This window comes from Meleagris gallopavo, chromosome 17, assembly GCF_000146605.3.
Source record: "Meleagris gallopavo isolate NT-WF06-2002-E0010 breed Aviagen turkey brand Nicholas breeding stock chromosome 17, Turkey_5.1, whole genome shotgun sequence".
Lineage (NCBI taxonomy): Eukaryota > Metazoa > Chordata > Aves > Galliformes > Phasianidae > Meleagris > Meleagris gallopavo.
Genome location: NC_015027.2, coordinates 648,595 through 675,234, shown reverse-complemented (window position 1 = coordinate 675,234; position 26,640 = coordinate 648,595). Strand labels below are relative to the sequence as shown.

Sequence of the window (26,640 nt, the reverse complement as noted above, 5' to 3'; positions counted from 1 at the left end):
GCGGGGAGCAGCGGGACCGCGCGATCAGTGTGCTGACAGCGCTGTGCCCGCAGGTACATCACGTGTGCCGAGTACACGCAGTTCTACGGCGGCAAGAAGGCGGGTGAGTGCGTGTCCGTCCGTGTGTCCGTCCGTCCGTCCGTCTTGGCACGGGCCGATCCCGGAACAGCGCACGTTAATGCCGTGTTTTCTCTCTCACGAACAGACCATCCCCGAACTAATTTCAGGCGGATATCGTTTGATCACTGCAGGTAAGGCACGCAATGCATTATCGTTATTAAATGACCGACGTCTGGGCCCGGCGTTGCCCGGAGCTCAGTGCCCCCATCAGGCCGTGCCCTGACGGCCCTGCGTGAGCAACGTGCAGATGAGGACTGAAATGATAACAGCGCTTCCTACATCTGCTGGGACTGCATCCCGTGGCTGAAAGAACGCACGAGTGATAAAATAGAGCAGTTATTGCCTGCGTGCCCATCTCACACATCTGTGCAATCAGAACGTGGGTCTCTTCTTTCCTGGTCAGGACGTGACTGGGTCGCTGTCCAGCAAGCTGAGGCTGCCGTTAGATAGATCGAAGGGACAGTTATACTATTGTTTTCCGCTGACTTTACTTCTTGAAGTGCTGATGGAACCTGCCGTGCTCGGGGAGCGTCGCAGTATCCAGCCCGTGGCTGTGGGTGCTCAGCTGCGTCTGAAAGCCTTTCAGAAGCTTTGTTTTTAATGGAACTTACATAGAACCAGGCAGTGTGTGCTGGTAACTGCTCAGTGTTTTCATTGGTATTGGCCTTTCTTTAACATGCAGCTGAATCAGCAAAATGTTGTTAACTTCTGTTGTCGTCATGATTTCCAGCTGATTTTGCTAAAAAAATGTCTTTTTTTTCCTAGTTTGTCTCTGCAGCCATTTGAATACCCAGTTTGTACACCGGATGGGATGGTCTTTGACATATTGTAAGTTCCTGTCTGTTCTTAGCTCTTCTTGTGTTGCTGTGTAACCATCTATTGATCTAAGCAAGTTGGTAGAAATTTATTGTGCCTGTTTAAAATAATAGAGGTTTCTAATGGTGCTTATCTCATAATTTTCTTCCTTTTATTTTCAGAAGCATTGTTCCTTGGATAAAGAAATATGGAACCAACCCAATCACAGGAGAAGTAAGTGATGGTTGTATTCACTGATATGTTGGCTTTCTGTATGTTCACTTTCCTATTTAACACGTGGAAAAAAAGTGCTTCAGTGAGAGTAAAAGAAGTTGAACGGTAGTGAAAATATGAAATTTTTGGCATCAGGTTTGCTAAAATGAAAGTACAGGCTTACAAGATGAGCTTTTCTGCTGCCTTGTTATAAGCAAATTCTAGTCCATGCAGGCAGGGTGCTGCCTGGCTCATCTCTTCATCTGTGCTGAGACTTGCAAAGACTTTCGCAGCTGAATATTAGTGCAGATAAGTTGTAGTTCAATCTGCAGAATTGTTGGAATTATCTTGACAATGTGTCTCAGACAGCTTTTCTGCCTCCGCCATGATAGTTAACTGACCAGTTCTCACACTATGACCAGTGCTGTAGTGTTGTTCCCCCCCTTTTGCTATGTTAATGGTAGTTATGAAGGGATTGCTTTCTGTGTGAAGCTCTAGAGCACCAGATAGATATGAAATAATGGAAAGGTTTCCTTGTTGAAATCATTCTGTCTTCTGATACGTTAAAAGAAAGTTAGTTCTTTTTGAAGATGTAGGTTTTAAACATTGTTGCTCACTGACTGTGGTCCTTTCCTTGAGCGAGTGCAGTTCCTTTCCTGACCGCGAGGCGGCAGCCGTGGCACGGGGTTTGGGGTTGGTTTATGGTTTGGGCTGTGGTTTCCTTTGAAACATCTTGGGTTCGATTAAAGGTTCCCAGCCGACGGATTCAAGGAGACTTTAACAGTATTCAGGCAAGATAATTTAGCTTGGGCTTAGCTTGTGCCCTTGGATGAGAAACCTAGAGATGGGCATAGTAGGGTGGGTTTGTGATGATGTGAGGCAGCAGTGGGGGCCGGCCAGGTGCCCACCTCTTGTGCAGAGCCTGGCTGAGCTGCCCTGGCAGCACGTGGTGAGCGTCCTCACCCAGCACTGCTTGTGTCTGAATGCAGGCACTGCTGTTTTCTCAAATCGTTTGGGTGGGGAGGGTTGGTAATGTGATGTTTGCCTGAATGTTTACAGCCACTCTCAAAATCAATAACGTTATACCCTGAAAATAAAATATTGCAACTAAGTCTGTTATTTTATAGCTTTGGAAAAGTCATTCTCCATTATGTTTTTTAAGCATTTGTAGCTACTTGTTCTCCCAAGTGTTGGCGGCTGATGTTACTGAACTTTATTGTGAAGGCATAAAAAAGTATTTTCAGTCTCAGTCAATCTCATGAAAATGCGCTGCCGGTCTTGGGGTGGCAGAGGCTTGTTGGGCAGGTAAAGGAGGAGGCTGCCATTACCACCAATTGTGTCCATCCCAGTTTGAAAATGAATGCTTCTCACTGCACTCAGAAAGCTCTTAGCTGTCTAACCACGGGAAATCCTGCCCAAAAGGATGTGGAAAGTGAAGAAAAGTTGAAACTTCCTTAATCTAGAAGTGTTTCTACCATGTACATGTTTTGAAAGCACAGATACAGAGGCAGGTAGCACTGGTTATTGTTTCTTCACTTCAGAAATGAACACAGTGAGGAAGAGGGCTTGAGAATTTGTGCTTGTTTTACAGTATTACGAATAGAGAAGCCGCACTGTACTGGAGGCGTAAGAAGTATGTCAGCCTGGATTGAAGGCTGCAGTGTTAAAGCACAGCTTAAATTCCCACCTGGCTCTGCAGTTCAGCGCTGTGTGCCATTACCACCTTGCAGAGCCCGCTGTGTGGGACGGCCGTGTGTGTGGGCAGTGAGCTGAGCACGACGTGTTGTGGGCAGGCATTGGGCTGTGCTGGCGGGGATAGGAAGCACTGTGGCCTGAGCTGAGCATGTGTGAGTTCAGGTTTCACGTGACCCCTATGGGCTGAATCAATGTTATTGTGGCTTTAAACTCTAGCTCGCGTGGTAGATGTGGTTATTTACTGTAGATTGCGGTTTTAGCCGTGTTATTCCAGGTGTGTTTCTAGTTAATGAACAGCAGATGATGGATGTCTGCGCAGAGGATCTGGTGTGGCTCCTGGAGCTGTCAGGAAAACATTGCTGCTGTTGGCAGAGTTCTGTACGCTGCGCTTCCAGAGCACATCTCAACCTGCTGCCGCCCGCAGCATCGCGGTCTGAGGGCTGCGATGGCCTTTAGAGCGTGGCGTATTGCAGCACGACTCAGGTCTTCCTTCAGCTCTTCTCTTCTTGAAAAGGTTTTTCCCATGACAGAGTGGTGCTCCTTCTGGGTGTTTTGGTTCTTTCTGTAGATGGACAATGCTGGGAAGAAAGTACTGCGTGGTGCTAGAGAGCAAGCTGCCCCTAAGGCAGGATCCCATGGTCAGAGTGCTGAACTGAGAGGGAGGTGACTTGGCTGGGTGAGATATTTGTCATGACTCAGCAAACTTCAGGTGAATGGCACATGACCCTTCCATATGTTTGGTTGGTTTTTTTCCTCGCAGGGTCTGAGCACAGCACCTGAGATCAAAGTAGTGTCTTACATTGCCTTGCTGGGGATTTGGAAATGGGTGGTTGTTGGAGCAGTGACTCCAGGTCTCGTTTGGTTGTAGTGCAATGATACAAAAAGGGGAATTGTAGCTTTTTTGCTCTTCAGCTGCAAAATTTGAAGTCTGTTTCTTAGTTTTTCTGATGATCTGAGTCATATCCCCATTGCATGGGTGCAAACACCAGTTGCCTTTTTTTTTTCCTTCAATTTACATAAACTTTCCTCATATGTTTGAAATGAAGGAAAGAGGCATTTTTCTTGTTTACCTGTAAAAGTTTCTGTCTGGAGTGGGAATACAGCTTAGTGAGTAACAGCTTATAAGGAGCAGAGAACAAAGCTTACAGCAGTAAAACCAAGGCAGGCTTTGTTGTTGCAGTGATTCAGACGCTGTCGTGTTGCAGAGCTCAGGGTGCAGCCATCAGCAGTAATCCTGGAGGGCTGTCTGAGGTCTCCTGCTCTCTGGCATCTGCTCTGCAGGCAGCATGCTCTGCCTTGACTGGTGTTTGCTTTCCTGCTGCCGAGGGATCCTTTTGATGGCTTTTCATCTGAGAGGTCTTCTCTCACTTCTGGGTCTGACCGGCTAATTCTGGTTTTTATTTATGCCAGAACTCTGCTTTTCCCTCTTTGTGTTTACAGTTGTGTACCCAGGGCAGTGGAATGTAATGCTTCCTTGACGTTGCCTTGCTGAGACTTGTCCTTTCCTGCCAGGTGTTCTTGCCTTTAAGTTCTCTGTACTTCATATGGTTGCAGTCATCTTCTGCACCTGTTTAATTTTAATTTATCCTCTTTGAACATGGATAATCATAATCACATGCGGTCGCTGCCGCTAAGGCGATGGGAGTGCTGTCTGGTGTCTTCCTGAAGTTCACTTGGTAATACTTTGATTTATTACTGATGTTGGTTTAAGACAGAAAACATTTCCTGAGCTTGTGCTGAGGTGTGAGAGGTGCTGTTGGAATGTGAGGATCTTCTCTTTCTCGCTGGTTTTCAGAGGCCCATTGGAATCTGTGAGTAGGAGCAGCTGCCCCGCACAGCTCTGTTGGGGTGCCCTGAGTGCAGCTCTGTGCTGTGCTGTGCAGTGCTGTGCTGTGCTGCCTTGGCCGCAGGGATCATCAGCTGTTAGTCAGCAGTCTGAATGAGCTCACATTTGACTTGTGACCGTGAATTTTCAAGGCCTTGGGATAGAAGCATGTCTTGGTGTGATTCCTGCCCGGAGGAGCAGTTGGGAATTTGTGTGTTGTAACTGGAAATGGTCATATAAAGCAGGAGGGCCCAGGGTAACACTGAGGCTGATAACCAGAAAAAGGACTGCTTTTTTTGCTGTGTTTTCCAAAACTTTCTCTTTTCTTATTGGTAAACATAGGGATAGTTGGTCATTCCTCTTCCAAAACCATAGCTGTGCTTTGCAGTAGTGCCTGCAGCATCACTAATGGCTGGCTTTTATCCATCTTGAAAGGTGAGTTTATTTTTCAGATCCTTGCATCTCTGGAGTGATAGGCTTCTGAGTGCATTAAGAGTGAGGGTTTAGTCTTACATAAGGAACTGCATGTCTTTTTCTCATGGTAATTCATGTTAATGTGCTCTTTGGTACAGCAACACTATTGCTATCTGCAAGCTGCGTGTTAGCAAGCATACCTTTATGATTGTGTGGACAAGGCTTTGGTGACCATATGGTGTCAGTTTAATTAAGATTTAAACGTGGAAATACAAAGGAGGTGGGTAATAAAACATTTTGGAACCTTTTGTGCCATTTCCACACCAGTTCAGTAGGGGGCTGGAAGCCACACACACTTGGTAGTTGTTCATATGACACACATCTCATGTTGATGCTGTTGAACCGAACATAGAAACCATAGCTTGAATCAGGAGGCCGTTCTGCCTGTTTTTGGCCTCTCACCGTGATTTTCCCATGAAACACTGACCTGCATGAATGAAACGTATCTTATTAAACTAGCACTGCTCTTTCCCATTGCATTCCCATACTGTGTAATCTTGCTGAGGATTTCCAATGCCCTCTGTTATCATTAAATTCATTTACAACATCTAAAATAAGCGACGGTATACATGGAGTTATTCAAATAATATTCTAGCATTCAAATAACATTGTAATATTTCTTGTACGAAAAATGGTGTGAGGGCTTCTTGAAATTGGAAGTTGTGCGCAATGAATCACAAGTGTAGACTCTAAAGAATTTAGTGCAAAATTCATCTGCTAGTGTTAAGTTAAATTTGGTGCTTGGTGGGCAGTGCTGTAGTTCAGTATTACAGTTTGGTTTGCCTCTCACCTGTATTTGGGAAACTCTGCTTGTTTGGGTGGGATGAGAACCCTCTCATGCACTGATTTACAGGAGTCAGCTCTCACTGCGTGTCACCAACTGCCCTCGTGTGGTTGGAGAGTCAGATGTGCCCGTTGGCATTGTTTTGCAGTCTGTATCCAGCGGGTCAGAGCCTCATTAACAAAACGAACATGCTGCCTCAGAACGAGGGACTCAGGGAGTGTAACTGACTGATGCACGAGGATTGCAGGTCGTGTCTTCACGAGAGACACGGCGATGACAAAGGACGATTCGGTTTGAAACAGCCGCCGTGCCCCATCTGCAAGCTGCCGCTGCGCCTCGTTAACCTGTGCTCCCTAACGACCTCTGCGTGGCCACAACAAAGGCAGCGCCCTTCGGTGTCAGCGACAGATGGGGTGCTGGGGCTCCTGGTGGCTGAAAGTCGCCTGCAAGAGGAGGCAGCGAGGAGAGAATCTCCTGCCTGTCCTGGGGGCTGCTTTGAGCCCTTCCTTGCTGTGGAGCATCTGGCACCACATGCCATTAAGAACGCCTGCTCTCCCGTGTTCTTGCTTCAGATGCTTTTAGCCATGAATATACAGCTTTGATCCCTGCTTAGGGGGAGTGGTGTGTGCTTGTGGCCTTTCATCTTCGTTATGAATTTAGAATTTTAATTAGATCAAGTGGTTTTTGTTAACATTGCTTTTTCCTTTCCTCACTGAAGACTGACTGAAACTGGGTGATAAGTGTGTGGGGGGAGCTCAGATCAGAAACAGTTTTGAACCTGAGCTGTACATTCAGTATTTGAGCTCCTTTGTGTTTTACTGCTAGTAAGAAATTCATGAAAATAAGCACTTTAACTCATGTAAGGGCTCACTCACTGCTGTCTCTGGGAAGGCCGGTGTCTGCTTGTGGCATACTGGACATTGTCATGGCAACAAACTGACGGTGCTTAGAAAGCTTTGCCTTTTTTTTGATGGAGAACAAATAATAGCAGATTCACCCACATGCGAGATAACCATGTTTTCAAATGAAATGAAGAACGTGGGGTGGGGCAGAGGGGATAAAATATGGTTTTATATCATGTTCTTTCATATATCCTGTGTAACATCTTTCATAGACATATCTCTGTTTCCGTGCAAGATCAGCACGGGTTTTCCATGGCAGCCCTGCTGGAAGCACAGTGTGCAGGCTGTGCTCTGCTCCGGGCACACTGCGTGCAGCTGTGCGATGCCACAGTTGGGGCCTTTGTAGGCCAGGGCCATCCTTTGTAGCGGATTGGAGCGTGGCTTTGCTGTCCTGGCACTCCAGAGATTTCCTTTGACAAAAGCCTAAATCCCCCTCCTGTCTTTCCGTGCGTTAGATGTGCTCGTCGACTTGTCTCAGTATCTCTGACTGCGTTTTCCACACGTTTCCTCGTGGGCAGCTCTCAGCCCGCTCTGTGCAGCAGGTGGCACGGCCCGGCCCGCTGCCGGCACGCAGAAGCTCCCTGTGGTGCAGGGCTGCTGGGAGGGCAGGGCTGGCGCATCGCAGCCATCGCTCTCGTCCTGGGAGAGGCTCCAGGCAGAACGTGTGCTTCACGTCTTACGCGAGCATCGCTGTTGTGTTGTCTCTTAACTTACTGCTGACATGTAAGGGCTGGTCTTGGTGAAGAGAGATGCCAGCACGAGCAGCTGATGCACCATGAGTAACTGTTGCTGGAAGTGAACCTTTTGTATAGTGTGGGAAGATGTGACCCAAAACACCACACAGATCCCCTGGGTATCTAGTAAGGGCCCAAAGGCCTATTGCACTTCTGACAGTACTTCATACTTTGACAGGTGAAACAGTGCATTACAATTTTTATTGCCTTTAAGATCTGTTCAGGAGTTCAGTCTCTCTTTTCCACTAAATTTCTGTCAAGATATAAATCTGAATCTTCAACCACATTATGCTGTTTCTTAGGAAACTGTTTCCATTTTTGTTTAAAGATGATCTGATCCAGTGAGCAGGGGAGATACTGTAAAGGCCTTTCTTTAAACGATCCCAGAGGTATTTCTAAAGAAGTTTTTTTGGTAACATAATTCCTGGACTGCCCAGCAGCAGCTGGATGTTGCTTTGTTATTAAGTTGTTTAAGTTGAATGGATCTGTCGAGGTTCATACGCTTGTTTTGGTGGCTCTGCCGTTTCCCTACTGCTTCTCTGACAGTTTTGTTCTAGTAAAAAGATCAGTGAGTAAATGAATAAGGTCCTGCATTCAGTTAGTCATTTCAGACTTGCTGTTGCCTTTGCCCTTTCTTTGTAACCCAGCAGCATGCAGACGATGCTTTCATTTTGTTGGTGGTTTGTTTTGAGAAAAACACGTATCACCCAACCTGGCTTCTCTCTTCCTTCCTCCATCTGGTTTCTATTAGCTCTTGCTGCACTTCTGGCTGATACATTAGATAGATGGTTACCTTTCTGGCAGCCCATCATCTTACCAGAGGACAAAACTGCTTGGAGAAGTGCCTTCCTGCAAACAGACGAACCCAGCTGCCATGGTGTGTACTGCCTGAACCAGACGTAGAAATTCCTATGGGCAGAAAGCCCCACTGCCAGGGTTTCTCTGGTGTGGTTATCGCTGTTTGCCATCACAACTGAACTGGCAGAGCCAGCCCCACAGCTGGCAGATCTCTGCTCAAATCTGTTTATAAAAGCTGGCTGCGTTACAAAAACCTCCCTGAGCTGCTCAGGTGCCTGCTTTGGGAGAACTCATTGTTTCTTTGAAAAGGCCCTGTGCTTTGTGTGCTTTTAACTTTTAACTTTGATTTGGCAGCAAAACCGTTTCTGATAGCTGATACAATCGGAGGGCTCTCTTCCCACTGAGGTGCTGGCTCAGAGCGGAGGCTGGCAGGGCCGGCCCTGGGCTGGGTGCTGTGCTGGGTGCTGCCCTGCTGGGGGCACATCGCCCCGAAGGGGTGAGGCAAAGGAAAATTACAGTTATCTTAGAAGAGGTAGTGAACCTGATTGCCAAAATAACTCACTGCTGTGTGACCCTCTTCAGAGGTCCTTTCTGAATCATCGCTTCTGATGGGCAGCAGCAGTGGTTGCCTCTGCTTCTTGTGGCCCTGGTCAGTTGGTGCTAGGGCAGGGCTGTGTCATCTCTCTGGCCCCCTGGCTTTGCCCAGCCCCGTGCTGTGTCAGACCACAATGCCATAAATAAATTGGCCGTGTCCCTGTTCTCATGCGCTGTGAGCCTTGTTCTTGTGGCTGTAACCTACATTCCCAGGGTCTTGGTTTTTTTGATCCAACTTGCAACATAATGTTAATATATGATGCTCTATTAAAATACTGACACTCATGTTGCCATTTCTGTTATTTCCATGTTTAGATTCTGTTGTCATTAATTTTCCTTGTGCTTCATTTTCTTTAGAAACTAGATGCCAAATCCCTTATAAAGCTGAATTTTGCTAAGAACAGTGAAGGTAAGTACTAACTTTCTGTTCTTGTTGGCTTGCTTCTTTCTTAATGAATGCTTTAATAAATCCCAGTTTGTCTCACTCATGGCGAAGTGACATAGCTTGTGTTCTGTCCTGGCTTTAATGGTTTTTTTTAGTAGAATAACTGCTTTCTGTAATTAGTGTGTTCACCTTTAAAGCCCCATTTCTGTTTTTCTCTATTCTGGGGAGCTGTGAATTATTCAGCAATTCCTTTGTAATACAGCTACCCCTGGAGTAAGGGAACATTTACTTTAAGGAAATTTTCTGAAATGGCTCTTTCTGTATTTTCTCTTTTTCTTTTTCCTACCTTACATACGCCATTATTTGCTGTTCTCTTGGTTTTGAGCAACTTTTTGTTTACGAAAGGAATTGGTTTTAAATGAACGTGGGGGATTTTGTCACTAGAGGCACATGGGAAAGCAGCCTCCAGCTGTATTTCTGCAGGATTAAAGGTATAAAATCTGCCATCAAAGTGAGGATTCTTGGAACAAGGCAGAAAAGTGGAGATGAATTTCTCTTTTGCAAGACAGATAATGACCTCTTCAAAATGAGACTGGCAAAGATGAGGTGGGAATAAAATTCAGGAGTGTCTGTTTCCTTATCCTACGAGGGTCCACAGAATACAAGGTCTGTTCTCTGGCTGATGGATTTCCTCTGTTTTGTGTTCCCTCTGTCCCGAGAGCAGGGGGGAAATGATCAGTAGTAACTGTAGCCAAGTTTCTTGAAAGACATTGTGAAACTGTGCTTTGCTTGAAGAAGTGCAGTTCATAATACTGGGGTGGAATGACAGCAGCCATGCACTCCTAGAGTTCTTTTCCATACAAAGGTGAATGCTGTATCATTAACAAATTGAGGGAGAAAGCAATGAAATAGGAAGACTAAAAAGTTATGTTTTTGTCTGTCAGCAAACCTTTATTTAAGTCTTAACATGTAGAATCCTTGCTACATCTTCAGGTATAGCAGTCCCTTCCACTTCAGGATCCCTCCTTAGTGGAGTACCTTTTTTCAGTATCGCCTCAGGCTCTGCTTTTGCTAGGATTGGCATCGTGGTGTTTTGTTCTTTTTGCATGTAGCTAGAGCAAGGCCTCACATTTCATTGGTGTGTTTGTGCTCCCATCAGCTGGGCCATACCTGGCTGCCTCTGCTAGAAAGTCCTTTTTAAACTTTCTCTTTAATATATCTTTCATTTTCAGCTTAGTGACATCAACAGAAATAGGCCTCAGCTGCTGCTTGCTTCTCCACGTTGGAGATCAGTGCCTCCTCTGGCCAATCCGTTAATCGGTGAACACTCTGCAGGTGCTTCCCTTCCTGTCCCTGCAGGTGCTGTGAGCAATCTCTGTTCCGGCCTCCCTGCTGGTTTTGATTTTCAGATGGTAATTAGGACAAAAAGAACCAAACAGACCCAACCTATTTCAGAATCTCACCCAAACACTCAGGTCTAGCAAAATAATCAAGTATTAACAACCTCTAATTGCTTCTGTGGAGCTCATCCCATTTTTCTTTTCCCTCACACGCTGGCTTCCATCAGTGTGCTTGTTATTGACATGCTTAATATTTATGCTGACCCTCTGGGAAATTCACAGCTTGGTGAGAGCAGAAGCTGCGTTCCTTATCAAATAACGTGCTCAGACTTAATGGCATTCTGCTTGCCTCATTTGAATGCAAAATACTCTCCTCTCTGAAAAGTGCAGCAGCCGCTATGAGCTTTCGCTGGGTGTGAGCTAAACTTTGTTTCTGGGAACGACACCAAAAGTAGAGTTTGGGTGTGGTGAGGTAGAGGCCCGTGCCCTCAGCAGAGCTTTAATTGCAGCAATAACAGTTATAGTGTGATACTTCATTGATACCATGCATGTTGGACAAAGCTGTGTTGGGAGCCTAAGGGCAGCAGATTTCAAAACTGCACTTTCATTGCTTGGTTTATAATTCTCTGAGGTGTCACTTTTCACTTTTTTTTTTCCCTCTTTGGTGCTGAAGAATCAAAGCACAGTTAAACACTCTGAATTTACTCTGAAATTATGTACACTCTGAATTTACAATTCATATTAGAAAGAAATGTGAATATCCTTCACAGAAGTACCAGAAATCAGCTATTTCAAATTAGTTGCAAGGACTCCATGCTAAATCCATGCTCTTTGCCTCAGGTAAATACCACTGCCCAGTGCTGTTTACTGTATTCACCAATAACTCCCATATTGTGGCCATCAAGACAACGGGAAATGTCTTTGCCTATGAGGTATGTTGTGTGTTGCACTTTGTTGTTTTACACTTTAGAAAGGTAGGTAGGCACTGCTGTGTTTTACAGCCAAGGAAATGAAGATCAAGGGGATGGACTGGCTTCACAAACTGCTGTCTGACCTGAGCTAGCAGCAGGTAGATGTCAGCTCTGTGTAAAGCCGCCTGTCTTCTACCATCTGTAAAATACTTCTAGAAAATTCAGAGATTTTGTTTTTTGTGGTCCTTCTGTGGTGAATTTGGTTAAAATTATTATTATTTTTAAAAGCACAAGAAAAACCTGATGACTTTTGTAGGGATTAAGCGGCGTTTCATCTTCATGCATACAATGAAAACATTGTAGCTGCCAGTTGAGAATGAAGTGCAAAATTATTTTATCACCTGCACTTTTTGAGTGGTATCATGTATTTACTTGTAATGTTTACACATTATAATTCATTTTTTAATACCTGTGTCTTTCACCTGGCTGTTAGGCAGTTGAGCAGCTGAACATAAAACCAAAATGCTACAAGGATCTCTTGACAGATGAGCCCTTCACCCGGCAAGACATTGTGACGCTGCAGGTGAGCTATGTCTTATTATAGGGGTGGTGTTGCTGTTTTTTTCTCAGAAAGAAACATTGTGTATATCCTGTATTTGTGCAGTATCACTACATGAATAGAGAAGCTTCATTCTGTATTTGTGTCTTGGAGAGAGGGGCAGAATGGGAACTGCTCAGTTGTCTTTGTTATCCAGATGAGCCACAAAGATACCGTATAACATAAAGGCTGATGCACCTCTACTGTGTTTTTTATGTGCCTAGTAGACAGGTAGAATGCTGAGCTTTATAAATAGATTAAAATAGAAAAAAAGGATGGTGCACAAAAAATGTCAAGGATGCAGTGGTGCAATGTAAAAATGTGAATATTGACAGTGCATTTGCAGTTGCTTGCTTTTCACTGAATACAAGATGTGTGTAATTGTTTTAATTACACATTAATTGTAATAAGTTTTAATTACACACCTACACGCAAGTTTTTTGTTTTGTTTTTCTCTAAATGGTACCTGAAAGAGTGCTGTGATACCACTGATTCATTGGGAGATATGTCCAGAATCATCTCCAGCTATTAGAGAGCCAACGCCATGTTGGGAAGTTGTTGTGTGTAAGACTTTAAGGTTGAAGTTGGTTGTCCTTATTCTTCTGGAGGTACCTGAGACAGTCAAAGGTTTGGGAGAGCACTTCTTACAGACTGTTTCCTAGATGTACAGTAGATTAAGCAGCAAACCATAAGATTTTTAAGTGCTTCCTTTGGAATGCTTGGTTTTTTTGAGTGGATTCCTATGTTTTTCTTCTACTACTTTTTAACAAAATTAAAACCTTATGAAAACAGCATTGTAAATGGAAAAACATGTAGAAGTGTTTCAAATTTTAGAAATACTTATTTACAAGTGGAAATACAGTATAAGAGCATCTAAAGCTTATTTAAAAGCAGCTGTTTTAACCTTGCAAGATTTCAAGATAAGGCAAAAAATTTCAAGGCTTGTTCCTATGGGAGTGAGTCAGCCACTAACAAAGAGTAAGCATTCTAATTCCAATAGAAAAATGTATTTCATTTATGTATAAATGTAAATGAAATATATCCCTTCTTCCCTGTTTATATTTACCATATTTATAAATATTTTTCTCTTTATTCTTTTGGGACTAGTGAGGTCAGGCTAATGCAACAAAGTAAAATGTTTTTAACCCAAGGAATGCGAAAAACAGCTGTTTTGGTATTGAGAGCTCCCAACAGCAGGTTGGATGCAACTTGAATGTAACTGCCTGGTTGATGGATTTGAAACAGTGAAAAATGACAACATGTGTGAATAAAAATATTTCTTTGCATCAGGATAGAAAACTGAATGACTTCGAGCAAATAATTGAAATATGCAGTCATTTAAAATTGCTTTGATACATGTTGTAGGTTCAGAATTGAATGTATACGTAGTGTGTACATATAAGTGTATAGAAACAAAGAGTCCTATGACGTGCGTAGCTTTGATTTTTCATAAAAGCCACGTATCCTGTAGTCTCCTAAATCTCAAAATGCAATAATTTTATGTTGTCTGTGTGTATCTTTAATTAATATTTTTCATCTCCATTCTGTTCTGAACATGTTGGATTTCTTTCTTGCTTGGAGTAACAAGTCCATGAGCAGCTTCCAGCTTCATGGAGGTCACTGCCATACGTTCCTGTCTTTCTCCCACATTCATGTAGGGCGATGTTCTTAGTGCATGAGAAGATTGGTTCATCTTGGGTCAGCTGCTCATTACAGTTTGCTGTTAACTACGCTTCTGTGGTGTACAATCTTGTAGCATACGCTTCTCAAAGAAGATTGGAAAAAGCAAATCTGTGCTCACTTTTGAGATTGGACTGGGAGGGATTTTGACCATTTTCCATTGAGCATACTGCATGACAACTGCTGCCAGCTTGCAGCCATACCTAGATTTTTCTTATTCTACTCAAATGCCACCCACAGCCAACTTGATTAGTTGGGGGCAGAGCACAGCCTGAAATGGAATGGCGCCTGGGTGTTCAAAGTGTCGCTGTGTGTTTGGTGTAAGATCCTGTTGTGATTTTCTTCATGTGAATTGTTAAAAGACAAGCCAGTGTCTCCTCCCTAAATTCTCTTGCTGTCAGCACTGTGTGCAGTTTGTTGTCTTTGCCCTGCCAAGCTCTGCCACCTGTGGCTTTGGTTCTTGGCCAGAGTTCGTGACTGCAATCTGTTGTGTTTTAGCTCCAGAGCTCTGTCCCAAATCCTGCTTCTACTTAAAAAAAAAAAAAAACAAAATACAAACAAACAAACAAAAAAACAACCTTTAAATTCCTTGAAATTTATTGTTATTTCTTTTTCCCATTGCCTCCTGTTAGTTGATTGCTGTGGTGTCTGAGGGTACTGGGATTGGAGTGAGTGGGTAGCAATGACCCAACAGTTTGTCCAAAAGATAAATATAAAGAAAGTTGCTATAAAAGAATCTTTTGCTTTGCAAACAACAGCTGAATAATAGGATGTCTGTAGTAGCTCTCTTTATCAATAGGAAATGATATTTCCAGAGTCTGACTCTGAACGTCCCAGGAAGCAGGTGAGGTACCTGTGCTAGGGAGTGCAGTAGATGATGGGTGAAAAATTTGAGTAATGTATGATCACAGATTGTGCCATCACATTTTTCCTTATTGGTGCAGAAAGGACAAAGCTACAGCTGCTAGGGATGTTCTGCTAGAATAGCGTGTGACCTCAGAGTTGACCTCTGTCTCCTAATGTATGTAATTAAAAAAAAAAAAAAATGTTGTTTTCAGGAGAGAGATAATTGCACAAAATTCTTTTTGTTCCATTCTCAGTGCTAACTGCTGTTCAAACAGCAATCACAGCCCTTCCCTGCTGCCTTTTTTGGTGAGCACCACCTCGTCTGGTCTCTCATTTTTAGTGACAGTTATTTGTGTCCTTTTGCTTTTTAGTGTACTTTTTTAAAATGACGATTTATTTTGGATCTGGAACTAAAAAAACCCAAAGCAACAAGAGCACTTCTTTCATGGTTAATAGCACTGCCCTCGGTCTATGTCACGCTTCTCACTGTGAGCAAGTCTGCGGTGCTTCCTGCACTGGCGTGGGCAGAACTTGCCCTGCGCCCTGCTGAATGCAGAGGTCCTGGGGCATCGCACGGCAGCTTTTCATCAGCTGTGCAATGTTTTCCAGCCACTCAGGGCAGGATGTGAAGTATAATACCATGTCCTGGTGTACGAGATAATTACCAAGCATGGCACTGACATAAACTTTGATGTAGTTATTCAGGGAAAAGATGGCACCTGTTCTGGTTCCGTATCTTGCTGACAATGTCAGAAGAACACGTGGTGCTTGAACCCCTTCCTGTACTCTGTCAGTCATAGCATTACTGCTTATTTTAGACTGCAGCTCTTTACCTCCAAGCTGTATTTGCCTTTTCTTAGTGGTGTGATCTTGCCACAAACTGCACTCAAACTTTCCATTTTTCTACAGTGCAGGTGTTATTTTTTTCTCAAGTTCTCTCTTTAATATCAGTATTTCTGATATTTTTTTTCTCTCAACTGTTCAGGTCTGTATCTTTTTCATGTGGGGTATTGCTATTTTTTGTGTCAGTTTTACAGTTTCTGTACAGCCTAAGCAGCCATGGTCAAGATGTAGTTCTTGACAAGCTGTTAAACACCATTGGCATTTGTGGCAGAACTAAGCAACTAAGTTGGAGGCAGCTGAGCTGCACACTGCTCATTGATACTCCTCATCTCTTTCTCCTTTGCTCTTTGTGTAGCAGAAAGGCAGAGCGGCCTTTCGCTCAGTTATGGCTGAGGGCTCTTAGAGGGCAGATCCTGCATGAATGCACTAGCAGAGTGGCTGAGAGGATTGTGGCACAGCAGTCTGTCCTGTGCAAACTGCGTGTTCTCAGCTTAGTGGATAGGAAGGCGAGTATGGAGGGGAGGAAAGCTAATGCTGTCGTTCTGCCATCATTCTCCAGTCCACACACAGCCCTCGAGGAGATCATCCACCCATCTGAGGCTTCTTGTGGCTATTGAGAGGCTGCCGCTGTGGGGTGAATGCCCTTATCCATAAATATAATTTTCAGAGCTTAAATGACGCCTGGGAATTGTTTGGAAGGCATTTGTGCCATTTCATTAAGACATGCTGAAAGCTCCCATGAAGTGTAACGTGCTTGGAATCGTGCTTTGTCAAGGCAGGTAATGTGGGTTCTGGGCTTCTAAATTTTGTCATTTGAAGGTAATGTTCCTGGAGATAAGCGGGTAAATGTTGTGTACAGCTGAACTGTCAGAGGGGTACTGGGCGTCTGAGCAGTCAGCATCCTGGGGCAGTGCTGCTTCAACCAGGGCTTCGGGAGGCTGTGCGGATGGTGCTTCACACTGATGTGCTTTAAGCTGTTTCCCTAAAACAGGTGAAGCAGAAAAAGGGTAGGATTTAAAAGAAAGAGGAATAAAACTTGAGATTTGTTGTTTTCAGAGGTCGGCTTTCAGGAAAACATCAAATGGGCGTTATAGTTGGCAACCCTTTGAAGCCCGTGGCTGTAAAGTGCTGAACTTCAGTTCACAGTTCATAGCCTCAATAAGAGACCAGAGACTGCTCCCGTGGCAGTTGGAGGAGGTACTTCTGAACACACTGGGATGTAAGTAGGCCGATCTCCTTGTCTCGGTTCAGCTCAGCTCTGGTCTCTGAGCAGCACTCAGTTCCTGGTTTTGGAGCAGACGTGGATTTTCTGCCTCACAGTGTATGGTGAGACTCCTGATGAGCAGGATCGGGGGCACAAAGGAAAACACTGCACATCAAACCTTTCATCGGGCAGCCCAGCTGAGCGTAGTGCAGAACACAGCGCGTGGCCCTCGTTCCGTGCTGGTGGCGAGGTGCTGTGCTGGCTGACAAGCTGTGGGTGCACTCCAGCACCCCTCGTGCTGCAGTGGGTGAGCTGTGTGTGGGTTGATGCCCCTGCCAGTGCTGTGCGTGGAGGCAGAGTACAAACGGTTTTGTGGAGTCGCTCAGTGCCAGCGATTAGGCTAGTTAAGCTGGTGAACATCTGAATGAATTGTGGCTGCAGAACAGTTTGAGCTAATCTGAGTCACGCTACCCTGAGCACAATGCACTGGGTTTCTTAAGGCAGCGATGATTACAATATGGTGCTGCTTACTTTTGAACAATGTACAAATCAGTAAATCTAGAAGCTTTATTTAGAAGAACGCAGTGAAGTTATCTGCTTCATCTTCCCTGCTGTCTCCTGACCTCTCCCCCCTCCCGTCTGTACCTCATGAGAAGTCTGTTTTGGATTCAGTCTCACCCTTCAGCTTTGCCACAAATGGCAGAAATGTGGATTGCCATAAATCTGTTTGTCTGCATTAATGTTAATATGCAGATTATTTTCCTCCTTTCCTGGAAAGGATAAGCCGTCTTCCTTACCTCAACCCTGGTGGTGGCACATTGATATGCAAGGCAGTGATTCCTGTCAGGAAAAGCTGCAGCGTGTGATAAGTGAAGAATGTCTGGGAGGGAGCAGGCAAGCTGTGTCTTCTGGAAGCATGCTGAGCCCTTTGTCTGGGTTTTCTCCATGTATCTCACTGACTGTTGGAGTGCGAGGCTGGAATTATCTCTGTATACACATGGAAATAAATGTATGTGAGGGTGATCATATTTTTACTCACACAAAATAAAAAGTATACGTGAGCGTGGGAGTCAGAGGATACCAAAATGGATAAAGAACCATAGAATCGTGGAATCGTTTGAGCTGGAAAGGGAGCTGTGAAGGCTGCCTGGTCCAAATCCCCTGCAGCACACCGGGACACCCGCAGCTCATCGGCGCTCACAGCCCCATCGCTGAGCTCAGCTTGTGCTGCGATGGGCACCGAAGGGCAGTCCTAAATTCCTGTTCCTCACGAGGTTCATTTAAGGATGATCAGCTTCTAATGCAATACCTTAAAGATAAAATATGTATTTTTTTGTCTGTCCATTTCAGATGAAAATCTGTCAGAGCTGGTATAGCAGGGCAGGCAGCAGGCAATAGAAAATGACTGTGGTTGCTGAAGGGAACACAGGAAAGCCAGGAGGGCATCGTTAGGGTGCAGACTGGCATAGCTTGATTTTATAAATGAAAGGCATAATTGGATCATTTAGCAAGGGATGGAGCTACCAACTCTGTTTGTGTTAACCATTACATTTAGCAAAAATGGAATTGTCAGAATTTCTTAACAACAAAGCAGGATTGAGAGGTTCCGTTAAATTTATTTGGAATAATGCTGTTTGTGTCAGTGGTCCTGTGCTCAGCAAGTTGCAGTATTGTCATTCTGAACATACAGCTGTAGTATACAAGGTATTAAGGATTTTAAATTATCTTCTGAAAGATGGAATTTCCAGAAATTCCTGGACTGTCCTGGGCTGATGGTTTGACCTTTCTTTGTTGTAGGGGAGCTTGAGGAGAAAACCCTAAGATGGCTGTAAGAGGAAGGTTAAGGACTGTTTAGTAACAGAATGAGGTACCCCAGATCACCAGTGGGCATTCCTGGTCCTTCTCTCCAAGAGAAGGTCAGAGTCATGCTGAAACTTGCCTAGGGATGGCATAAAGACGTACAGTTATGGACTGTGTATTTTTGCTTTTTTTCTTGAGTGGTCTTTGAACAGTTTTCATAAGGCCACTTCACATTGCCCGTTTTAGTATTTTATATATATATGTTTGAAGTCATTCGGTAAGCACAGATTTCACTATGAAAACCAGCACAGTTCTGACTGCAAAAACTTGCTCTGAAGTTTATTTGTGTTTCTGAAACACGTTACAAAGGTTCACAGAACACATGTAAAGCACAGTGTTACAAATGGGGGAGAGAGCTGGTGTGATTTGCTTAGGTGTCATACCAAACATGGGATAAGGGAAAGGATCATAGGGCTGCAGCTGCTCAACCCTTCTCCCTTGTATAAGGTAGGCTCTGCTTAGGTCTGCTAGCAACTTCTGTAGGCAAAACGTGTGTGCTGCTACGTTTGGGACTGAATTCCAGGCTCCTCAGGGAGCCTACTAAGCAGGCTGATTGTTACCTATTGGGTTGGATTAATTTAAGAAATTGTGCTTGGTTGTTTTTTTGTTTGTTGTTTTTTTTTTTTCAATTAATCTGATCTGGAGAGCATATTTATTGTCTTTTCATGTTAGTTTGGGGTGCCTGCCCTTCCAACTGATCTGTTGCATGAAATGAGTGCCTGTGGAGCTCTCTGATATTTTTTTCTTAATCATTATTTTCAGGATCCAACAAACCTGGATAAATTCAATGTCTCTAACTTCTTTCATGTTAAGAACAACATAAAAGTGGTTGATCCAGGTAAGGCTGAATTGAAGGTAGGCTAAGAAAACAGCAGCCTCAATTTGGAACTGGCCCTTTCACATCAAAGATGTTGATAAATTTTGAAACAAAGGTGTGGTTTGTTTAGAAATTGTGAACTGTCTCTGAGTGCTGTGCAGACACTGAAAGTTTTCCATGTCCTTTAAAAGTATGTGGAGAGAGATAATTGAAAAGAGGAGGAAAAATAATTTGCCAGTAGCCTCGTACCAGAGCTAAGAGCAGCAAACCTACGTCCTGTCGCAGCTCCCACCTGCTGTGTGCTGGGCACCCTCCTGCACATAACTGCATTGACAGTGTGTTGTTCATCCTTCTGTCTGGATGGCAGCAGATACCTTCCAACTAAGATTGATACATTTTTCTAAAATACTCCTAAAATTATTTCATTAAAAATAAAATACCTTTTTTTTTTTGTTCTTCTTTGTGGATATTACAGCTGAGGAATTTGCTTTGCAGTTTTATTTATTCATTTATTTCTTTGATAGGTAAATGCTTACTGATATATCTGCTAATATTACATAACTGGAGGAAAAAAGTCTCTCCTGTGTCCTTGGGGTTTCCTCTAGAACTGTTTCTAATGAGGTCTGTGTGCTGATTCTGAGCATGGTGTGTTTTTCTGAGTCTTAACTGTGCTCAACTCCTTAAGGCTAACTCTTCAAGCAAGCATCTTTCGCTATTACCCACTTCTTTTTTGAGGGTAACATCTGAAGGATGGAATATTTAATTTTCAGTAAATAGAAGGCTGCCAAGATGAATAAAACTTGCTTTAAAAAAAGAACTTATCCAGTCTACCCCACCAGCTTCCTCCTCCTGGTGTCACGGTAGAGATCTGATCTTGGGAGTTTTGCATTGCAGACCTGGTCGTTCAGTGCATAAGGGGCAGAATTTTACATTGTACCCAACAGGCCGTTGTCTTTATTGTTCTATAGAAGTAACTTGATTAGACTTGCATGAACTTGGATCATTTGTAGTGGTTTCAAAGAGATTTCTACAGCAACTGATTTGAAGTTGATTTTTCTTATACACATTCATATCAGCATTAATTGTGTCGTATTTTAGGTTACCTTGTCTTCAGTGTTATGCATCGCTACTTGTATTGCTTCTGCAGGAATAGATATAGTTACTAGACTTCTTTTAAAAAGTAGAAATATCTGGAAGGTATTCGTGTAACAAGGAATGTAGTAAGCTGAATGAGAACAACATAGTTTTTATTTTAATTTGGAATGATTTAACTCTCTCTTATCTAGATGAAGAAAAAGCAAAATTGGATCCATCTTATTACTTGAAAAATACAAATACAGAGACCCGAGAGACTTTACTGGAGCTTTATAAGGAATTCAAAGGTGATGAGATTCTAGCAGCTACTATGAAGGCTCCTGAAAAGAAGAAAGTGGATAAGCTGAATGCTGTAAGTTGATGCAGTTTGCACTTTGGCACCAATATACTTCTTGAAGAAAGAATATTGCAGGATAAACAGATACCATCCCTTGTGTTTTCAGTTACATGGATGTTTATCATAGTTGAGAATATGAAAATCATACCTAGATTCCATAGGAATACATTGTGTGTGTCAGTGAATTTCTTTGTTGAATCATTATGAATGAACCTAAACACTTTAGAAATAGAGCAAGGAGGAGGAATCTTTCTTATTTGGCCATGATGTATGTGCTGGAAGAATCTTTTTTTTCCCAGTTTGCAATCTCCTGCTTTGAATTTGTTTATCATTGCTTCCTGCAGTTACTGGCAGAGGGAACACACCTTAAGGGCAGTACAACTGAGTCATTTCTGGTGTGGGCAAATACATAAATCAACTTTCGTTGCTTCCCCATTTTTTCCACTGTAACGCAGGATTTTCTGTGGAATATTTTAAAGGATGTTCTTTCAGGTGCATGTTCCTGTGTGTTCATGGTTATCCAAAGAAACATTCATCTGCATGTAGATTTCCTCCAGCCAGGCAGAGTATTTTTCTTTCCTTTTATAATTCTGGGATGTCTGTGTCCTCATGCTTTGACTATACTTAGACAAAAAGGAGTAGTAATGCAGCATATGGCCTTTTATGAGGAGGCTTGGGGGTAGCTTCTTAATGATTATATATGATGTATCATATGTGTCCCATTTTTAGAGTGTCATAGCATTATAGAAAAATTAAAGGTTTAGAGAAGAAAAAAGAGGTAAGAGATAATGATGAACTCTATGTTTGGAGAGTCAGATCATCATGTAAATGAGCTAATTATGAACTTGCATAGTGGGCAGCACAATCTGATGGACGGAGCATTGGCCTGTATTCTCTGAGCGTTGCCCCAGCATCGCTGAAAGTATCTCTTTGTTTCTTAGTCTTTCTAATTTACAGTAACATCCTTGTGTGATGTTCACATTTCATTGTGCAAAAGAATGATGAAGCTGAAATCAGAGCCACGGGACAGGAAGGGCCTATGCATGTGAGGGGTTGGTTTGTCTCTGTGGTTCACCGGATTTTCCTTCCACTTACTCAGCAGCGTTGCAGAATTTTACAGATGTCTTGCCAGCAGTACTCCTTTCATACCTCCACCTGTGGACATACAAGTAAATTCTGACAATAAAATCTTTGTGTAATAATGTATTAAATTATTGTGGAACCCCTTCAGCTCAGTGCCTGGGCAGCCTTAACTGGAGGAGAACGTTATAGGGAACAGATGGAGAAATACCACTGCATCACATATCTGTCCCTTTCTATAGGAGCTAGAGCAGGAAGTCTGTCTTCACAAGTATGATGTAAATTCTACTTGTGTGTTTATACTGCTTGTACAGTACTTATATGGCATTTAAAATAGATAGATTCTAAGATCTAATGTCTTTTTCTCTTGCTTTTTCTTCTGCAAACAGGCTCATTATTCTACTGGAGCAGTAAGTGCTTCCTTCACCTCCACTGCAATGGTACCTGAAACTACCCATGAAGCAGGTACCAGAACTATGTACTTTCAAGCTGTTTGCTTACCTTGCAGCTTTAAGGTGTGCTCCCTTGGACACACACTTCTACAGGGATAAGGAATGGGCTGCTAAGTGTTCAGTGATGATGCCTTGCAAAGCAGATATATATGTGCTTTCCCGTGATCTCATTCTGGAAATAATGGAGCAATTATGAATTAGCTTAATCTCTGAATGGCAGTTACTTACATCATTAATTTCAGTTTGTATTCTTATGGCTGGGACCCACAAAATGGGGTATGTGCTTACGTAGGTTAGCTGTGAAGTGAAATCTCTTCTCATATTGCAAGAAAATCTTTACCACCCTTTTGGTCTAACCTAGTTTGGTTAGATTAACAGCAATTTTTTTGATGATAACTTATGATTTACTACTTTTCAAAGTTATACTCTATCCAAAAGTACATTTCAATAATATGAAGATTTTCATTTTCTAGCCTCAGTATAAATTTGTAGGCCTTACTAAATGTGAACGTTGATTAAATAGCTGAGCAGTTGGCATGTCTGTGTGGAGAGATGTCTGGCTTTTGGCTCTTAAATGTAGAAGTACTGAACAAAGATTGAACGCAGCACTGAAGCGACGTGGTTACTCGGTTCTGTTCCGGAATTACAGTGATTTACACATGAATCTTTGAGCACTGGAAGTGTTTGACTAATTGGATGTTTTGACAAAACAGGAGTGGAAATATTCTAGATTGACCCCTTGGTTTGACTTTCCAGTAATGTTTCCAGCGATTTGGCTTCATTTGTTTTCAGAACTGGATAGATCCTCAGATGTCAGCAGTTTGTGGTTGGCTGATGACAACCTGTTTAACTTCCAAATTTAACAAGAAATTATTTGATTTCAAAGTAATGTTTGTGATTGGTAGACATTACTTGAAAATTATAGTATATAACATTAAATGTTTCTGTGATTTAAAAAGATAGATATATAGTATCTATATTATATTGTTGGCTCTCAAGGAGTTGGCTTTCTGTAGTTCAAAGTGTTTTGCACGAAGATTAATGTGAGATTATCAGAGATAAATTGCCAAGTATAGTCCCTGAAGACCTGGTGTACTCAGAGGAACAAGCCAGACAGCAGAATCTAGTAATTTGTTTGCTGGTCAATGAATAAAATTCTAGAGATCTATTTACTGCCTTTTTGCTTTGTTACAGCTGCTATTGAAGATGATGTTGTAAGATACCAGTATGTGAAGAAGAAGGGCTATGTACGACTTCACACTAACAAAGGAGACTTAAATTTGGAGCTGCACTGTGACATGGTACTGTATGCCCTGTAGGCTGCAACTTGTAATTTATCTCTAGGTAACAAATACATTAGGAGCTGGCAATGGAAGTGTCCAGAGATGAAGAGTAGTGTATAGTTGTAATAGAAACAGGTAAGTAATTAGCTCTTGGTGATTTTGTTGTGTCTCCTGCATGGAGTTTCATCTTTCAAGCAAAATATTAAAGGAGATTCACAGAGAAGGTTTTTTTCAGTGTCAAAGGATGTATTCAAACACATGAATTGCATGTAATAGCTGTGTTGTATTCATTATGGTTCCAGACAGGGTGATCTACTGTGATATTTATGTATTTTATTTTATATGTTATACTACTGTATGTATCAATGTGCTCTTGAGAAGTGTCACACATTTTGGTGGGGCAACTTCTAATATGTCAAACTATGTGTTTAGAGCTTCAAAGGATTGAGGGTACAGTGACCCAAGTAGTGACTGGGTAAGAAAGGCAGAGATTAAAAAAAAAGCACAGAGAAGGGAGACAAGATTGCTCAGGAGGTAACTAGAAGAACCAGGACAAGAACCTTGATGAAAAAGAGCAATCTAAATACGCCTGATTAAGTTCCCCAGGAACTGTTAGATTTGTTTCTAAATCCTGGGCTTTACAGAACAAACCTAAACAGGTAGACAGGCATTCATTTAAAAATGAGTGGACTGGAGGTTTTTTTATAGCCAGTGCAGCTTGGTTCTGCAGGAAATCTGTGGCTCTTAAAATAATAAACGTGGTAAGACTTATCCTAGACAAATGAATGATGGCAACACTGGTGTCTCAGATGACACTCAGATGCCAGTGTGCTTGTTTTTTCATTTGTACAGGCATATCTGTATAAGGAAAATATTTCTAGTACAAAAAGCCCAAACCATCCATTGCGTGCTGAGATTTTTAGTTTGGGAAATTAGAGGTCTGAAAGTAGATTTTTTTGGGGTTTAAATGGTAAAATGTTCTTGTCAGGATGCTCAGAGAGCTAAAGACAGTGATGCTGGCTGCGATTTGGGGTGCCTGGTATAGAATCCAGAGATGCACTGGGAGAATGCATGCTTTTTTGCCTAACTTTGTGAACAGCTGGGAGATAGGAAAATGAACGAGAAAGACAGTCCTGCCAGCTTTCCCTTCTCTTCTTTTCTCACAAGCAAGGAGCAAGATATGTGCAAACTTTTCAAGCTAATCTATACAAAGAATATGAGAATCTCCCCAACAGCTGATGATGCTAGTAATTCTGTAAGTCTCTGTCATCCATGCAGGTGTTTTCCATGCTCTGAAATAGTAACATTATGTAGTAAGGCAAAAAGCAGAGGATGTTACTACAGCAATATTTGGGGGAAGCAGCAGAATGAGCAGATTGCATTGAATCATTTGTTTTGCCATATGTTCTGAAACTGGCTCCTGGCTAATGCAGACTGACTGCAGCTATTCTTGTCAGCATGGTTTCTTTGGCCGCACGTGTGACCAGTATCACTCAGTCCTGAGGACTCAGGCTCAATCACCCATTATAAACTTCCTGCATGATATCCATTGTGTTTCCTTTGTTAATGGATGAATCCCTATTCGTCTCCCTTTCACACACTGCTTCATTATGTACACACTGTGTACCGTTTTGCACAAGCAGACCTGCACGAACACTGGCCATCTGTTTCTTTCATTTCTCTGTGTCAAACGTATCTGTATGAATTAAGCAGACCTTTGGCTTAATTGAGGAAGAAGATATGTATATTTAGAATCGTTAGAAGAACTGACTGCTGTAGGGAGGTTTTCACAACGTTCACTTTAGGTCGTTGTCCAAGGTCCATTCAATCAGTTCCTCCTGGAGATGCTTATTTTTCTCCCTGTACTGTATAAGCAGCTTTTGCCCTTCTATTTTCCTGAAGCGCTCTGAGCTTAGGCACATAAGGTAGCTCAGTGCAGGGTAGAGCAAATATCTTACAGACACATAGTACATAAATAGATTGCACACATATATGTGGATCAGCTACAGTGGATCTATTGAGATTGCAAAGGCAGATACAGAAAATGGGGAAATGCCAAAATTAAGGCCTTCAAACATTCCGTTCACTCTGCTGGTGAATATGCACAGTAATAGTATTTCATCCCATGATGTTTTTGTTAATTCTCTCTTCTGGATCATTCAGTACATGAGCTGAATCAGTTCTGGGATGTATCTAGAACTGTATAACGAATCAGTTTGTATGCAGGTTTTTGTTTCTCTGCAGACATGTAGAATGTGGGTAAGGCACTCTGTGACCCGGTGGCTGTCTCCCTTGAATGCAATCTGAGGGAGTTGGATGCCTGCCCAAATTAATGTTGCATGGGCTTTTTGGTGGTCGACTTCTCAGCCTTCATGATCTTTCATTGTAGCTGGTGTGGGTAGCAACAGCTTTTCAGAAAGAAATGGAGTGATAAACGGTTTTCAACTCAAAGCACTGTATTGATACCCGCTGATAACACCAGCAGATTTGGGGCCTCTGGGTTCAACACGCAGTTCTGTGCTACCCGAGTGAATGGGAGAGTTGATAACAGTATTAGGCTGTCAGTGCTGTTTGAATTCAGCCAAAATGTGTATAATTTGGGGAATCCATTTATCTGCTCTTTCTCTCAAGCGGTGCAACTGCGGGAACAAACATATGATTTATGAGCTATGTTACAGTGCTGCTTAGCTTCTTTTTTAAAAAACTGGGCATTATCTGACTGGTTGTTCCCTTGACCTGACCACAGGTTCCATTTTGTAACTGCTGAGTGATATCCTGCGCTCAGATTATTATGGAAGACATGCTAGCAGTGCTTGAAATTGTAGGGTACTGCAAGCATGTGATTGTGAAATGCTTTAGGAAGCTTGAGTCTTAAGTTGCTATATAAGTATGATAAATGAGTACCTGTGTCTAGAGGTAGAACTTAGAACATTCAAATTACTTTTTGAAATAGTCTTATGGGCAAGACTTAAATA

The 26,640-nt window shown here is 42.7% G+C and overlaps 1 protein-coding gene and 1 long non-coding RNA gene across 2 annotated transcripts in view; one reads left to right on the top strand and one right to left on the bottom strand.

Annotated features, from left to right (window-relative positions):
- Positions 1-26,640, top strand: part of PPIL2 (peptidylprolyl isomerase like 2) — a 58,072-nt gene that overhangs the window by 353 nt on the left and 31,079 nt on the right. Inside the window, exons 2-12 of the mRNA XM_010719965.3 lie at positions 54-103; positions 206-251; positions 886-948; positions 1,098-1,149; positions 9,292-9,343; positions 11,500-11,591; positions 12,064-12,153; positions 19,364-19,439; positions 20,705-20,865; positions 22,320-22,395; positions 23,577-23,683. Coding sequence (XP_010718267.1) covers positions 54-103; positions 206-251; positions 886-948; positions 1,098-1,149; positions 9,292-9,343; positions 11,500-11,591; positions 12,064-12,153; positions 19,364-19,439; positions 20,705-20,865; positions 22,320-22,395; positions 23,577-23,683 — 865 coding nt within the window. The remainder of the gene's footprint in view (positions 1-53; positions 104-205; positions 252-885; positions 949-1,097; positions 1,150-9,291; positions 9,344-11,499; positions 11,592-12,063; positions 12,154-19,363; positions 19,440-20,704; positions 20,866-22,319; positions 22,396-23,576; positions 23,684-26,640) is intronic.
- Positions 21,920-23,246, bottom strand: LOC109370301. Its single transcript, XR_002120314.2, has 3 exons — positions 22,882-23,246; positions 22,432-22,554; positions 21,920-22,005 (listed from the first exon to the last, which is right to left on the bottom strand). It is a non-coding gene; the product is annotated as an uncharacterized LOC109370301 (long non-coding RNA).